Below are 17,949 nucleotides of genomic sequence, written 5' to 3'. Positions count from 1 at the left end.
ATCACTGAACTTCTCGTAAGTGGGATTTTAAATAAAAATTAATGGAGAATTTCTGGCATGAGCCCCTATGAACCTAATTATGATATGGGATATTAAAACGTGATAAATAATGGTGTTTGGTTAAGAAGACCCAAAATATCTGGTAATATCCTAATCCTGCCTTTGACTGCTCACTCCGCATCAAGGTCACTAGATAAAAAATATGTGAAGAAAACAAAACAAGGCAAACTAAGACTTCACTACTAGCGAGGCTTGGCCAACAAAACCCAATGCAAAACTTTAGTTAACTAGTTGGAGCTATGAAAAATTCCTTTCCCCAAGCTAGGACAGCCAGGGTCTTTCTTGTTTTCTACCACCAAGTGTGGCTGTCCCTACCAGCAAGAAGAAGACATGGTCCTAGAGCTTGGAGGGGAACTGGCTTTTGTCCATCTCATTGTCTAAAATGGCCAAACCACCTCAGTCTTCCTCATAGGCCCATCCCTGCTAAGCTCCAGTAGGAAAGAGGCCTATAATCCTTTGATTCTATCTTTGTCTAACAATAAAGAAGGCAGTCCCCACAGTAGAGTGGCTTGGAGAGTCTCAGCATTTGCACTAGTAAGGTTCTGAGTACTTGTCTTGACTTCTAGTTTCTAGGACAGGGCACTGTTTTTCAGCCAAGGAGCTCCCAAAATACCTGGTCCTGAAAACTCTGAAGAAGTGTTAAGGCCTGGCCAGAGTCAGGTTGTTTTGGGGTCAGCTCTAAGGATTATATAGCAGCTTCCTTCTCCACTTAAATCCTTGGATGAGCCTTTCAAGACTGAAGTTCATGACGATGTCTAATCACTTACCTATCTTGGTTCACTCTAAAAAAGTAGAGTGGTTTGCTCTTACAAGGGCTCATGTGGCTCCCTTAACTGCAGTGGCTGTTTTGTCTGGGTGAAATGGAGCATTTGGTAGTCGGGAGAGAGGAAATTTTTCTTGTTTGGGAGGAGGTTCAGAGGCTTTGAATCACAAGGTGTTGGACTCCCATACATTTGATTCCATTTGAACATGAAAACATTGTATGATGTGGCTCTTAAAATCCAATTACAGCCATCAGAAGAAACTTATCTATGTATAATGAGAAAGGGTACCAATTCCCCCATACTCAATGGACTCTAAAAATATTATACCAGCTTTGCAAATCAAAGACGCCTGTGCTGCTGAACCAGGGGAGTAGCAAACTTTTGGTCGATGAGCAAACTGGCTACAGCTCTTTTGCAAGAGAGCTTCCCGCATGAGATATGCTATCATTCTTCCAGTCCCAGAGCCTAAAGAGATCACAAGAAGTGGTTCCAGAAGCATCATTTGAAGACATAATCTAGGTTCCTTTAATTCAAGGAGGAATAAGTAGCAACTATGATCATAAACATGACAAGACTTATCTAACTATATTTGAAGCAATTGTGTTCAACCAGCCTTTCAATGTATGGCCCTCTGTGGGAAAAACAAGAAAGCATGGAAAGGAAGAAAAGCATAGTGAGAGAGAGGGAGAAAGACCCAAACAATGGTCTCCACAACCCAGGAGGGACGGAACCACAAAAAGGTAAAAGAGATGTTAAGTCGATAATTAGCAAACAATTGAGGGCCCTTTCTGACATTTTTGTGTCCAGAGTCCAAAACTTTCAACTCTAAAGAATAGTCTTGGTGGCCTTTAGAGCCCCAAAGAGTAGGGCAGAGATTTCTTGAAGGCCTTCTGTTGGAAAAATCTCTGGAGAAAAACCTTTGTGATCTGGAACTACTGAATGTTATTATCAGTATGAACAAATAATATTTCTTAACAATTATTTGCTATGCATCATGTCAATCCTATTTTATGTTTACCATCTTATCTAATCCTCAAAAATACCCACATTACCATAAAAATGAATAAGAAAAGTGATTTAAGCAGCTTAAATAACTCTCAATATCAACAAACAAATAAAAGGCAGAGCTATACTTTGTACCTCTGCCTTTATCATTACTATGTTGCTCATTTGCCTTTAGATTAGAGATTTTCAAGCTTTTTGAAAGCTCTAACATTCAAAGGATTTGAAGAAGGGGAGACACGAGTTCTGTTGAGCTCAGTTTACTTGGATTACTGGTGGTCTTTGTGTTGGCTCCAACACCCCCCACCCTTTTTTGCCTACTCAAGAAACTAGGAGGAAATGTGTGTGAGGGCAAGTAATTTTACTATGGGAATCACCTCGAACCTCCTTTAATTTATAAAACCCAAAAATCACTTACAAAATTCATTACCTCATTATTATTAAACATTGAATGGGATACTTCACTATGTTTTTGACATACCATTTTGAAAATCATGTTCTATATTAATCCAGATAAACCTGTCTCACCAATTAAAGGAGTAATGAATGCTAACTTCTGCAGCACACTGATTTGGTTCCCAAAGCATCTCCTACAAGATCCAAGGGCCTTAAAGACACTTAGGGCAAGCCAGAGTGCAAGGGAGTCAAAGGATTCCATATGCAGGCTAAGAAATTCAGAACACACAGTAACTCCTAACCATGTATTTTCTTTTCAGCATTTCCTAGCTTCCATATATTGACCGTACCAGGACACCAAACTACTTTAAAAGAGAGAAAGAGAGAGTGTGTGTTCTTTTTGGCAGGAACATTCATTTCTACCTTTTCAAGTTTCTGGATACTGTTCAAAAGTGCATACGTGCAAACACACAGCAAAACAGGATCTTTGAAAAAGAACTCAGAGATATTTGCTGGCAGTGACCATGCTGATCTGTCCTGTTGGCCAGGTCCGGAGTGTTAGGAATCAGTCCTAAAAGGACGGATGCCAAAGGTCTGAGTAAGGTGGTGAGGACAGCATGTTTAGGGGCTGCGGATTTTCTAAAAGGTGGAGAAAAAGCGGATTAGGGAGTAGTCTACACTGGCATTCAAATTCTAATAAACCCAGATTTTCCCCAGGACAGATTCAGATTTTCAGGTTTTTTCCCCACTACCCTTGCCGTGAAACCACACACACTTTACGATATGCCTTAGAAATACTCTAGACTACAGAAAGCCATGAACCTCCTAATTCCTGGCGGAAGAAGGGAAGGGAAGAAGGGTCTGAGACCTGATCCTTCGCTCCTCTCTGGTCTGTAACCGTCACCTCAATGGTCAGGGGACTCTCGGATGTTTAGTTCCACTGAAGATGACTATGGGTAGAACAAAGAGCAGTGCTTACCAAGAGCTAAGGTAAGGGTGGCATGGAGACAAGAAATAAGACATCAGCACGCCTAACCCTTGTGTTTTTCAAGGGTCAACTATATTTCAAAAAGGGTGGACATTTTTCACAGGCATTTTATCTCCTGTTTTTGAGAAAAGGAAGGACGATCCCTCCCTGCTCCAGCAACAACGCACTGCCTGCCACTTGCAGTCAGTGAGAAACTGCCACAGCCTCAAACTCTTGTTCTTCTCCAATAAACTCGTTGAAAACAACCCTCCCCAATTTCCTCTGAAAACATTGTAAAAGCTGAGCTTCCCTTTTCGGACTTACCTATGGTTTACCATAGATTGCTTGTCCTGAACTGCAATTCCTCTGTTATTCCCAAATAAAACTTATTTTTTATCTTAAATAAGACTGCTCTTGCTCTGCTTAAAGTTAACAGCATAAACCATGGGGTACATCTCCCATGGGTAGTGCTCAACGTGAAACTCATTTTGATTCTGTCCCACTGCATTGTATTTAATGAGTAGTCTTCCCTATTCATTCCCTATTTTTCTTGTCTATATTGAGGATTCCGTATCCCCAACTTTCTTGTTTTTTTTTTTTTTTCCTCAAACTCCCATTATTTGCCCTAATTATCATCACATTTACCCTGGCTTGTAGCTTGTAGCTGGTAGTATGACCCATTATTTAAATGTTACTAAATTTAGCATTAAGAGTACTTATCTTCCTACGGCTTATCACACCTCTCAAAAACTGTTGCTCGGGGCACCTGGGTGGCTCAGTGGGTTAAAGCCTCTGCCTTCGGCTCAGGTCATGATCTCGGGGTCCTGGGATCGAGCCCCACATCTGGCTCTCTGCTCCTCAGAGAGCCTGCTTCCTCCTCTCTCTGCCTGCCTACCTGTGATCTCTCTCTCTCTGTCAAATAAATGAATAAAATCTTAAAAAAAAAAACAAAAAAAAAACCACAAAAAAAACTGTTGCTCTTCTGAGGCCAGTGGTTACATATTCTTTGGTCAATTACTTACAAATCTTTTACTCCCCAAACTCATCTGTTTCCTAAAGGTCAAGACCATTGTTGCCTGTAATTGTACTCGTCTTGTCATCAGTGACACTGAATCATGACCAACAACTGTGAACTACAGTATGCATGTCCAGAGCTCTGCTATTTGGGAGGCAGGAGGCCAAGAGGGTGCTGGGAAAAGCAACCTATGAATGCCTCAAACAAACCTGCAGAAGAGAGCAAAAAGGGCTTCCCTTGGTGTAAACTGCTGAAAATATCTTATTTTCATTGTCATTGAAGATGTCAATGAAGAAATGGAATAATCCCTTAAATAACTTACTACCCTCTCAAACAAAAGGAAAATAATAAAGTTTAAAATGACAAACAATTAATGCCAGGAAACTATGTATTGGAAAATAATTAACTCCATGATCAACTTCCTATAGAATTCGGAGGAGGAAGGGATTGGAGTTGGGTCTTTACAAGAGGCTGGATTGGTTTGAAGTTTCGAAAGACTGATTGAGTTTAAATAGGCAGACATGGGGTGAAGGGTAAGTAACGACGAAGCTTTGTTGCCTAGGGTAGTGTTTTTATATTTGAAATTGATGGTGCAAATATTTTATGCTTCAGATTCCCTCAACACGTGGTATTATGTTGCAGTAAGTACTCAAGGAAAAACAATCTCATGGAAAACACCCTCAAAAACATGGCAATCTCAACTCCATAGAATTGGAAAGCAAGAATAATCTTCAGAAGAAAATGGGGGAGAGCTAAAGATATAACACTATTATTACTGCGTAATGATGTCCTACTTAGAGGACATATAAAGATCATATAAGAAGTTTCAAATGTAGGACCACACTTAAAAAAAAATAAAACATTAACAATGCAAAACTTCATCTTTGACCATAAACTTACCATTTTCAAATTTGAAAATAAGTACTTCTCTAAAGAGAAGACACTTGTTTGTCAAGTTTTAGTTCATAGGATTGGTGGCTCAGAACTAGAAATTTATATAATTTGCTTTTACTCATATGGTTCTTTATCGTGTGGTTTTTTGTTTTGTTTTGTTTTTAGTTTTTGTGTTACGTGAAGGCAATTATATATGCCAAAAGCAATGTGGAAGAGATGGAATTAGCAATGCTATGGTTGTCTTCCTTTTGAGTTTGGTTATAATTTAATACATCTGAAATTTGGTTCAAATGAAATAGCATTTTAAAGAACTGATGCAGCATGGAGCACTGGGTGTTGTGCATAAACAATGAATACTGTTACGCTGAAAAAAATAAATAAAATGGAAAAAAAAAAGTTAAAGAACTGATGCATCTCAGCCTTTTCCAATTTCATTGTGCTGCCTGAACTCGTATAGTCATTGAGCACAAATTTAACTCAAAGTACTTGGTAATACCATCTTCTTTATCAATGACTATTTCCAGAAGTTTACAATTACTAACTCAATGTAATATACGGTAATAGTCAAAGTAGCTCCTTCATGGGTGAACATCATTACTTATTTCTGATCCTAGAGAAGTTGCCAATTACTCATTTTTTTTTAAAGTACTGATCTCAACATTCAAACCAACTTCCTAGAAAAATGGCATTGTACTACCCTTGAAAAGGCATTTTCAAGTTAGATATACTGTTTTTTTCTGAGGCCGTGATATTGTGATTTTATGAGAAATATATATTGGTCATTTAGATGACAATATATATTTGGTCTTCCCTCACGGTTCTCAGCTCACATCTCCCAAAACCCTTGAAATTTCCTGGTCAATAAGAGCAATGAAAGCATCTTTGTCATAATATTTCATCTTGTCATAATTTTTGGTCTTATACCCCATTCCTGAAATCAGTTTAAAGGTTAAATAGGTGCTTTGTTATTTATAACAAACTCCTTTCCACCACAATTGGGTTTATGTTAATGAAGTGACTTTTGGAAAGCACCTTCAGATGGAAGTTGGTCCCTGGGGGAAACCAACCAAGAACAGAGGGGTGGAACTTTCAGTCTCACCCTCTGATTTCCTAGGAGGGGAGATTAAATCAATCACCAATGGGCAATGATTTCATCAAACATGTTCATATAATGAAGCCTCCATAAACTCTTAACGGGACAGGGTATGGACAGCTTCCGGTTGGTTAACGTGCATAGATTTGGGGAGTGGTGCATCTGGAGAGGGCATACCCTTTCCCCACACCCTGTCATATATATCTCTTCCATCTGGCTATCCCTGAGTTACACCTTTTATAATACGATCTAGTAAGCAAAATGTTTCTCTGAGTTCTGTGAGCAACTCTAGCAAATTACTCAAACCCAAGAAGGGCAGGGGTTGTGTGGGGAGTTGTTGGAACTTCTGCTCTATATAGCTGGTCAGTCAGAAGCCTCAGCACCAACCTGGACGCGATTGGTATCTAAAGTGGAGGGCAGTCTAGTGAGACTGAGCCTTTAAGCTGTGGTATCCGGTGTTGTCTCCGTAAGACACCCAGCTGCTAAGAAAAGCCTGGGGGTGGAAACCCCCCTGCCCCATCTTAAAATGGGTCCAGAACGACTTTTAGATGCTTTTTTTGCTTTCTTCCTTACTTCCTAAGAAAGACAGTAATTGTATTTTTAATCATTTTGGTCACTGACACCTTTGAGAGTTTGATGAAAGTTACAAACCCTCTCCTCAGAAAAATGTGTATTAGATACAAAACCGCATGAATTTTCAGGGACTTCATGGATCTCCCTGAAGTTCATCCATGTATCCCACAGGGATCTGTGGACTCTGGGTTAAGAGCTCCTGCGTGAGGGGAGTTCACAGGTTGGGTGGTTAGGGTACGCCCTCACCAAAAAGCCTGGAAATTCTAGGCAGAACGCTCATTCAAGGGCACTACAGAGCGCCCTCGGTGTTTCCACTCCATTGCCATGCATAGTTTCCTTCCCCATTCTGTTAATCTTACCCAATCTGTTAATCTCTGAACTGGCTCAACCAGAGGGCTACTGAGCTGCTTAACTTTGGGACCCTGCATATTTGCACAATTACCCTTACCCTCCCTCTCAGGATTGCAAGAGAGCTGTGACATTCATTCGACTTGTGACAGTTCTGTAATTCCAAATTTGCTCTAGTTTGAAAATTCTGCATTAGGAATTATTCCTGCAACTGTCTAACGTGAATCACTATTATTGCAGGGAGGCAGCGAAGAGAATGTCGTCTGTAGTTCAGCAGCAGGAATATAACACTAATGACCCTCCGTTTTGGTTTGGCTATGATTACGAAGGCAAGCCCCTTAAAAAACAAAACGAGGAAACACCACTCAAAGGAGATGAAGAAGTCATACTGACAGGGTCAACACACAGTAGTGAAGAGGAACTAGCATGACCTTCAGCCTCAAGCAGGAAGAAGGAAAAAAAATCCAGAACTTGATAACTTCATCTGATGCAAGTATTTTTACCAGCTGGATCGCAACAGTGTAAACAAGCAGCAAATCATCTCCTGATTTGTCACCCAACTACAGATATTTCTAAATACACTATTAGTTCTTCTAATTGGTTTAATCATGGTTTTTTTGAAGCCAAATCAAGTATTGCTACTATGTATTTTTTCCACTTAAATTTACGTTAATCAAATACTTGTGATGAGATTACCAAATCTAAGGTTACAGTTATATAAAACGACCCTGAGAGATGTAACGTTTTTAAATAAGGAATTTAGAAGCTTTTCTTTATAAAAGAAAGCAGAGTTGGTCATATGAGTCAGCATAAGAGTTTGAGCCAGGGCAATGATTTTAAGAATCTGTGACGATAGGGGCACCTGGGTGGCTCAGTGGGTTAAGCCGCTGCCTTCGGCTCAGGTCATGATCTCGGGGTCCTGGGATCGAGTCCCGCATCGGGCTCTCTGCTCGGCAGGGAGCCTGCTTCCCTCTCTCTCTCTCTCTCTCTCTGCCTGCCTCTCTGCCTACTTGTGATCTCTCTCTATCAAATAAATAAATAATCTTAAAAAAAAAAAGAATCTGTGACGATATATAAAGTATAGACTTACATTTTTTAACACAAACAAGGCTTTCTTGTTATTTCCAGATATGTAACAATAAGAACTAAATGCCATTTGACCCTAGACTCACCTCTACATTTGACTTAACAGTCAGGGATAAATTAAATGAAACATGAACTACCTGTGAATTGACAGGAAGTCTCCAATGTTTCAGAAAGGTCTCTTTTTAATCACATTGGCACTACGGAGGAAATTTAAAAACTATGCTATGTCAAAAAAGATGCTCTCCCTACTTTATGCTAAGAGGTATGGGTTATTGTGTACCTCCTTATTATTATTATTATTTTTTTTTTAAAAGATTTTATTTATTTATTTGACAGAGAGAGATCACAAGTAGGCAAAGAGGCAGGCAGAGAGAGTGAGAGAGAAGCAGGCTCCCTGCAGAGCAGAGAGCTGGACGTGGGACTCGATCCAGGACCCTGAGATCATGACCTGAGCCGAAGGCAGCAGCTTAAACCACTGAGCCACCCAGGTGCCCCACCTCCTTATTATTTTTAATAAGCTTTCATCTATGGATTTTTACCACTCTGGGAAAAGAGAATAACTACAGGATTCAAATGATTACAGGCTAGTATTATCATTATTGGATATTATGTTATACTACTGTTGATAGGATCCAGGAGGTGTTCTGACTGCCACAAACAAGCTGTGTGGGTAATACTGGATAATTCTTTTAACCTTTCTATTTTCTCCATTACTTATCTTTTTTTTTAAAAAATTTAATTCCTGTGTAGTTAACATATAGTGTTATCTTAGTTTTAGGTATACAATATACTGATTCAACAATTCCATATATTACTAAGTGCTCATTATGGCAAGTGTACTCCTAATTCCTTTCACCTATTTCACTCATCCCCCCACCTACCTCCCCTCTGGTACCATCAGTTTGTTCTTTATAGTTAAGAGTCTGTTTTTACATTTGTCTTTTTTCTTCATTCGTTTCTTAAATTCCACATATGAATGAAATCATATGGTGTTTGTCCTTCTCTGACCTATTTCACTTAGCATAATACTCTCTAGCTCCTGGGGCGCGTGGGTGGCTCAGCAGGTTAAATGTCTGCCTTTGGCTCAGGTCATGATCCTGGGGTCCTGGGATGGTACCCTGTGTGGCACCCTGCTCAGCAGGAAGTCTGCTTTTCCCTCTCCCTCTGCCTCTCCCCCTGCTTGCACTCTCTCTCAAATAAATAAAATCTTAACCCCCCCCACAAAAGGCACCCTTAAAAAAACCTCTCTAGCTCCAAACATGTTGCAAATGGTTAGATTTCATTCTTTTTTATGGCTGAATAAGATTCTATTGAATATATATATTCCACATCTTCTTTATCCATCTGTTGATGGACATTTGGGTTGCTTCCATAATTTAGTACTGTAAATAATGTAAAAATTACTAAACATAAGGATGTATATATCCTTTAGAATTAGCGTTTTCATATTCTTTGGGTAAATACATGAGTGTGATTGCTGGATCATGTGGTAGCTCTATTTTTAATTTTTTTTTTTTTTAAAGATCTTATTTATTTACTTGACAGAGAGAGATCACAAGTAGGCAGAGAGGCAGGCAAAGAGAGAGAGGGAAGCAGGCTCCCCGCTGAGCAGAGAGCCCGATGCGGGACTCGATCCCAGGACCCTGAGATCATGACCTGAGCCGAAGGCAGCGGCCTAACCCACTGAGCCACCCAGGCGCCCCTCTATTTTTAATTTTTTAAAAGATTTTATTTATTTGTCAGAGAGAGAGAGCACAGGCAGAGGGAGAAGCAGGCTCCTCACTGAGCCAGGGGCCCGACAGGGGACCCAGTCCCAGCTGAGCTGAAGGCAGACACTTAACTGACTGAGCCACGCAGTTTTGACTTTTTGAGGAACTTCTGCACTGTCCTCCACAGTGCCTGTACCAGTTCACATTCCCACTGACAGTGCAAGAGAGTTCCTTTTTCTCTATATCCTCACCACTGCTTGCTGTTTCTTATTTTTTATTTTAGCCACTCCAACAGGTATAAGGTGATATCTCATTGTGGTTTTAATTTGCATCTCCCTGATAATGATGCTGAATGTCTTCTCATGTGTCTGTTGGTCATATATGCGTTATTTGGAGAAGTGTCTGTTCATGTCTTCTGTCTATTTTTTAATTGGATTATTTGGCTTTTGGTGTTGAGTTGTAGTTCTCTACATATTTTGGATATTAACCCTTTATCAGATGTCATTTCAAATACCTCCTCCCATTTAGTAGGTTGCCTTTTAGTTTTGTTGGTTGTTTCCTTTGCTATGCAGAAGCTTTTTATTTTTATTTTATTTCTTTCCCTTGCCTCAGGAGACATCCTAGAAAGATGTTGTTACAGCCAGTGTCAGAGAAATTACTGCTTGTGCTCTTCTAGGATTTTCATGGTTTCAGGTTTCACAGTTAGGTCCTTAATCCATTCTGAATTTATTTTGTGTATGGTGCAGGAAAGTGGTCCAGTTTTCTCAACACCATTTATTGAAGAGACTATCTTTTTCTCATTGCATACTTTTGCCTCCTTTGTCAAAGATTGACCATATAATTGTGTATTTATTTCTGGTCTTTGTTTATTTTTGTGCCAGTACCATACTGTTCTGATTACTGCAGCTTTGTAAAATAATTTGAAATCTGGAATTCTGATACATCCAGTTTTGTTTTTCTTTTTCCCTCAAGACTGCTTTGGCTATTCAGGGTCTACTTTGGTTCCATACAAATTTTAGGATTGTTTATTCTATGAAAAAAATATTTTTAGGATTCCTTGTTCTGTGAAAAATGCTGTTGGTCCTTATCTCTTAAGTGAAATTAGTCACTATCTTCTTGTATCCCACAAATTTGAAGTAAGGATAAACTCAAGGTAAAGAATATGAGTAATTTTGAAAAGTTTAAAATGGGCTATACAAGGTATTGTTATAAGGTTTTCTGTATTAGCTAAATGTTTTTAATAATTCTCCCCCTTTAAGGTTGATTTTGAAAGATTTTTAAATAAGTAGTATTACTTAGTTGTAGAATGGTTCCTAGAACCATAGAAGTGGACAGCAGGGGAATCAGCTGAGTAGGAAATTTTCAGACCTGAGCCAAGGAACTTAAGATGACTTAATAGGGTGATTTTCAATTAAATCTAGAGATTTCTGGCAGCTGCAGAAAAACTGGCTTCTGATCCCTAAGTGTTTCAAGCACACAACTGGAGAGACCTATAAAAGAGACAACTGCTTTCTAAAGGAATAAAACCTACTTGGGGAAGATTAAGGGTAAGGAGAAAGATACCCTGTTATGTTCCCCAGAAACCAAGCAGGGTGTTTGGTATTAAACTGTCAAAGCTTGCTCCAAAACTCTGAGAGAAAGATCCTCTTTTAAACGAACACAGGAGATACATTTGTTCTTTATGAAAAGACAAATTTTGTAACTATAAAAATGAAAGAAAAGGGGTAGATGTTAGAAAAGGTGAGCTAAAAGGTTACCAAGAAGCAGAATGAACAGGTGGAGAAATCTTCAAGTCTCAGTGCAAAGCACTCAAAATATCCAAAATATTACTTAGGTCTTCAGCTCTTAAGCATTTGCTATCCATGGGTGATTATTTAAGAGACCAAAATAAGGCAGCTTATCCTATTTGGACTTGACTATGTGATTCAATATGTACAATTCTTTTAATAATTTTAAAAATAATTTACAGCTGTTATGCTCATGACCTTTCTGGCTGCTGTTGACTAATTTCATAAACTTTATTTTTAGTCATGAAAATATTTATATAATTGTATGAGGGTGAAAAAGATGATAAAAATTGCCTTACAGTTTCCTCTACTTAATAATTTAGCACACATACATTATAACCACATCAAACATACTAACATGAATGTTGCCCCAACTTCTATAAATTATGATTTCATGAAGATTGAACTAAAGGAGACTTTGAGATATTCCACAAAGTTTACTTTTTGTTTTGTAACTATAAAGTTAAAAATAGAGCTCTAAATATTAACAAAGAGATTATTATAAATCATAGTATTTGAGAAGGTTTATTAGAAAGCATTAAGAACTGATTTATCCTAATCATAAAAGACATAATCCAAAAGATAGGACTATTCAGTCTTGTATAAGTTAAATGTCCCAGAAATAGACAAGTAAGGTTTGAAAGAGAATTCAGGAAATAACTTTATACAGTACACTTGTTAAAGTGAAAATCAATCTTCATTGTGAAAAAAATCGCTGAATGTTTCTCCTCTTCCAATGCATTATATCTTAAATTACAGCAAAAAAAAAAAAAGAAAAAAAAAAGAAATCAGTAGCAAATGCAACACATTTTAGATGTTTTTATTCACAGCTTAAATTTACACTGTCATAAGAGGCTCTAAGTAGCAAAGATGTTATGGGAGCTGTGGTGCAAGACATTCTAAGACAACTTCTCCCCATTACCTATGCCTTTGTATAATCTCTTTCTCCTGAGAGTAAACGGAAATTATAAATATGAGGAGATAGCATTCCCATGATTATATTACATTATACAGCAAAACAAAGATTATTCTCAGTAGGCTTGATCAATCAAGTTAAGCCCTTTAAAAGCAGTTTCTCCAGCTGGCTGCAGAAGAGGTCAGACATACAAAGTACCAGAAACATCCGAAAGCATCACTGCTGGCTTAAAGATGGAGAGGGCCACATGAGAAGGAATGCAAATGGCCTGTACAAGCTTAGAGAGATCACTGATGGACAGCAAGAAAACAGAGACCTCAGTGGTAGTCAGAGGGAACTGGATCTTGCCAATATAAACAGGCTTGAAAGTAGACTTCGAGCCCAGAGCATCTAGATGAGAACACAGCCTGGGTAATGCCGAGTCCAGCCCTGACAACCCTGAGCAGAGAACCTCGCCATGCAGGTCTCTTGACCTACAGAACTGTGAGCTAAAAGTAAGTGTGACTTTAAGATGGTAAGTTTGTGGTAATTTCATTACAGAGCAATAGGAAACAAATATAATAGCTAAATACAAATTTTGAAAAGGCCCCCACAAGACAATTCACCAGTATTCATTCCAATTTGTTTTTTTCAGCATTTATATGAACTGTGGTGTTTGCATTTTTGTAGTCACCGATCTGCTAATCATTGCTAAAAATTATAAATACAATTCAAACCATTCTCAGTCCTGCAGTTTTAGGGACTGAAACCAGCTTTGACTTCTAAGATTTACAGTGCCTTCTGGGGCATCAGCTTTAATCCATTTTTCATGTTTGCTTGCTTGATTCATGAGCCCTGAAACACAAAATTGCATAGTTATATCTTCATTGACAAAAGCAGTATTTGACTACATAGATCCTAACCACATATCTCTGAAACTGAAAAATACTTTGTAACAGCAAAAATCTTAGAAAAGATATCTGAGTTGGGAGAGTTGCAAAGAGGTTACCTGGGCTTGTTCCCTCTTTTCCTTCTCTCAGAACAACTGAAAGGGAAGCTACTCTTTTTTTATTTGTTTTTGGATTTTTGTGGGTCTTTTTGGTATGCTGGTTTTAAAGAGGTTTAAGTACAACTGACAAACTATAAGTGCTTAACATATGCAATATAGTAAGGTCTGACATACGTAACTCCGTGAAACCATCTCTTCAAAATAATGATTATATCCATCACTCCTACAAGTTGCCTTTGTCATCTCTTCCTCCTGTCCCCTTCCCTGCCTGTCACCTCCAGACAGTACCCCCCAACATCCTAAACACTGATCTATTTTGTGTCACTACAGACACAAATGCTGATCAGTACTTTGCTGAATGCTCTCAGGCACCCTGTGCAGCTCCCTCCTCTCTCGAATTCTCTCTTGGGAAATCTAGCAGTCCTGGTCTCCCCAGATACTTAGTCTCTTCCTTATCAGGAGTCTGTTGGGCTCTGTCTGTATTACCCCTTCCTGCCCTGCACCCTGCAAACTCCCTCCAGCAGGCATAGAGCTCACCTGCTTCATTTCCCATCTCTCTTCTAGTTCCATGTTTTTTTTCTTTCAAGCAAGGTAATTAAGGTGTTATATGTCCTCTTAGGCTCCATTGCTATTCTGGATTTAAGAGACCAGTCAAATCTGAACTGAAAAGACTTGTGAATACACTGTCTCAATTCTTCATACACATTTTCTTTGCTGACTCCAAGCACAAAAATCAGGAAACAATTCTTTCCTTTAGTTTTTCCTTTGTTAGTACCATGTGATGTTCCGAGCTGATGAAAAGGTGCTTTGTACCATCTAGTCTTCCTGTCAAGTGCTTCTTTGATACAAATTCTTCTCTGAGTTCTCGCCTCTCCTTTCATCTGAGCCATAATCTCGTCTATCTATGTTTTAGAGTTAATTGCATCTTTCAAGTATCCAATGACTTCCCCTGGAGTTTTTCTTTCAACTTCTCTTGCTGTATTTCAATGTACTGGAATTATTTATGTACTCTCTACTTTAGAATTATTACTCTACATTATTACTATATATTATTGTTACTCTACTTCTCAGTAAACTGGTTAAATCTCATTCCTTTTGGTAAATCCATGTGTTAGAGATGTAAAAAAAAAAAAAAAACCCACCCATACACACACACACACACACACCAAAACCCCCCCAAAGAACAAAAAACCATCGCAAGCCCAAATGGTGTCACTGAGGCCAAGTTCCCAAACAGGTGTTTAATACAAAATCTAACTGCAGTTTCAAGCTCCCCCAGAAATGGAGTCTTAGCTGGTCCATCAGGAATTCTTCAGTCAGTGCCACTGAGTCTGCCACAAGGGCCCTCTCCATCCCTTCATCCCAGAGGAAAATGAGGTCATTTGAATAATAAGACCACTTTGCTTTTTCAATTTAGAAAGGGCCTAGCCTGGAACAATCTTTTTCTTTTGCTAATAACTTTCTTGCCCCCATTCTCCTCTGGAAAAACCTTCCATTTTGTACAACTCCTTGGTGTGCCTCTCTACTTGCTAGGTGAGGTGCTGCCCAATTCATGAACTGTTTAATAAAGCCAATTAGATTTTCAAATTTACCTGGTTGAATTTTGGTATTTCATGGGAGCTTCTTTTTTTCTTCCAACTCTTCGTTATTAAGGGGTTCAGCTTTGTCAATTTAAATGTCCTTTTTGTGTCTGTGTTGCATTTGGTAGGTCACAATTTCGAGGTACCTGCACCCAAGAGTTTTTCTATAACAGAATTTTTTTCCTAGTAATTCAAATAAATGTAGAGGAAAGAAATGGAAATCCTAAGCGTTGGTTGCTCTAACTTTATTATTACTATTATTATTTTTAAAAAATATTTATTTATTTGAGAGAAAGAGAGAGCACAAGTAGGCAGAGCAGCAGGCAGAGGGAGAGGGAGAAGCAGGCTCTCTGCTGAGCAAGGAGCCTGATGGGAGGCTTGATACCAGGACCCTGGGATCATGACCTGAGCTGAAGGCAGCTGCTTAACTGACTGAGCCACCCAGGTGCCCCAACTTTATTATTTTTTCACACCATTTGGCATCAGTAGCAAAGTATAAACAACAGTAAGGTTTTCCCAACTATCTAAGATTTTTTTCCTTAATATACTTATTCATTGCATCCACAGTCATGCTTTACTTGCTTATGGAAAGAGAAGCCAATCTACTCATTTCCTTTTGGAGCAGTAGAGGCTACTGTAAGGGGGGAGGACCTTCCTCTGCCCTTGGGTTCTTCTAGCTGGACTTAGAACCAAACTGATACGAGACAGATTTACAGGAGAAAATCAAATTTAATAGGTGTACATATGAGGAATCCATACAGACATGAAATCCCAAAGACAATGAGGCAATACGAAGTTTATATAAGCTAAGGAGAGGGACAGGCCTGATACAAAGGGAAGAAGACCACTAGCAGGAAAGTGAAAGGAGATGTTTTGAGAAACAAAAGTTGCCCCATTATGCAGATAAGTTTCTTAGGTAAAGGGGAGTCTCTGTTAATAGCTCTCTTGCTGGCTCACACTCTCCTTTCCAATCTAAATTTATGCAGCTGAGGAGGAGGCAGACAGCTTTACCTGCATTCTGCTAGGTTTTGATTACTTTTAACTTGAAATAATCTTGATCCCAAAGTAGTCCATCTTGGGGCATCTGCCCTTGGCCGTTAAACTGCACATAATGCTACTGCTACTAACAAAATGAACACACAGGAATTTTAGCCTATAGACAATACTCAAAAAGACAGTTCATGCAATTCCATTTAGGTTGCTTGAAAATAGCTTTCCCTATTTTGCCTATAAGTAATTTACCCAAAGATCTTCATACTTTAGTTGGTCTGAATCTGTGGAGACTCTATTTCTAATTTGTAAAGTTTATAAATTCCCTCCTACAAAAATCTTGCAACACATATTAGAACTTGCAGCTGCAGAAAACAACAAAACAAATTAAGTAAATTTAATTCCCTTTGCCAAGGATAACATTGTATTTGGCAAAAATGGGAAATGACTACCTTATCTCTATATAGTTTGGCTTCCATCAAGTGGGAGAAAAAGTTTGTTTTCAGGACATGGTTTTGGGTGTCTTTAAAAATATTTTATTTATTTATTTATGTATTTATTTATGTATTTATTTAAGAGACCCATGCACAAGCAGCATGGGTAGAGGAAGAAGGAGAGAGAGAATCTGAAGCAGACCCTGTGCTGAGCACAGAGCCTGATGTGGGGCTCAATCTTAGGACCCTGAGATCATAACCTGAACTGAAACCAAGAGCTGGATGCTTAATCGACTGTGCCACCCAGGCACCCCTCATAACACGTTTCTAAACTCCAGTGTTTGCTCTCTAAGTCTGCCCTGTCCAAATCCAACCATATAAATATATGAATTTCCAAGTTCTTTTATTTTCCCCCAAATACCTGGTTGAGAAGCATTAATCATTATTTAACCCCAAATATACCTGATCTAATCAGCCCTAGCTGTGCACAAAGACAGGCCTCTAAGTAGTACTTTGCAGAATTTAATTCACTGGTTTAAAAATAGGCTTAAAAAGATTCTGGGCTAAGGTGAGCTTCTTCTTTCCCCTCCCTTGTTGAAACGCCACCTCCCTCTCCCAACCCTTATAACAGACTTTATTTAAACATTTGGTTCAGAAAGATCATTTCCATGCTGCCTTATTAGCAGCATATTTAACTTCAATGTTCATGGTTGGAGGATTCCCTCTTCTACATTTTTTTTTTTTTAATTTTGTTACATAAATTAACCCATTTATTACAGGCTAGCAATGTTTTAAACGGTGGTGCTTCTACTGGTCTTTCAACTCCTGCAGTCTTCTGATGGCAGACTTTACTGTGACGGCAGAAGTGGTGTTGTAGGTCCAGGCGCCACTGGCGACAGTTTTCATGCAGGAGCCACAATGCCAGATCCCCACAGCTCATCTTTTCATCTTGGTTTTGCCACAGAAGGAGCAAGTGTACCTGGCGTGCTGGCTTATCTCAGTCTTCTTCACCATCTTCCTGAGGGAGGCACCATAACGGGTCCCGTATTTGCCCACGATTCAGACCTTCTTGGTGCGTTTAGCCATGTCGCCTCAAACTAGGTCTGAGCCCCGAGAGGAGGAGGGTCCCCTCTTTTACATTTTTATACACTACTGACCACCCACTATTGGGAAGCACCATGCTAAAGTAGTCTATATCTTTACACTCAAAAGATGTACAAAGACATTCTAATATCCTCAAAAAGTTTACCAAATGGCTAGGAAAGTAAATCATACACCTATGAAACATGAAATTTTATTATTTTAATGCATACTTTTCACAAATAAAGCCTCTAGCCACACACAATT

General features: G+C 38.9%; 2 protein-coding genes and 1 pseudogene across 2 annotated transcripts in view; 1 reads left to right on the top strand and 2 right to left on the bottom strand.

The window, feature by feature from the left end:
* The window catches only part of FBXL13 (F-box and leucine rich repeat protein 13), a 233,922-nt gene extending 226,380 nt beyond the window's left edge, over positions 1 to 7,542 (top strand). The window contains exon 21 of the mRNA XM_046020438.1: positions 7,353 to 7,542. Coding sequence (XP_045876394.1) covers positions 7,353 to 7,542 — 190 coding nt within the window. The remainder of the gene's footprint in view (positions 1 to 7,352) is intronic.
* Positions 7,543 to 12,498: 4,956 nt separating this feature from the next.
* FAM185A (family with sequence similarity 185 member A) overlaps positions 12,499 to 17,949 on the bottom strand; it is a 60,175-nt gene continuing 54,724 nt past the window's right edge. The window contains exon 8 of the mRNA XM_046021301.1: positions 12,499 to 13,444. Coding sequence (XP_045877257.1) covers positions 13,332 to 13,444 — 113 coding nt within the window. The 3' untranslated portion in view covers positions 12,499 to 13,331. The remainder of the gene's footprint in view (positions 13,445 to 17,949) is intronic.
* On the bottom strand, positions 16,847 to 17,723 carry LOC123952065 (annotated as a pseudogene).

Source organism: Meles meles, chromosome 10, assembly GCF_922984935.1.
Source record: "Meles meles chromosome 10, mMelMel3.1 paternal haplotype, whole genome shotgun sequence".
Classification (NCBI taxonomy): domain Eukaryota; kingdom Metazoa; phylum Chordata; class Mammalia; order Carnivora; family Mustelidae; genus Meles; species Meles meles.
The sequence above is the reverse complement of the archived record's forward strand: the minus strand, read 5'-3'. Positions and strand labels throughout refer to the sequence as shown.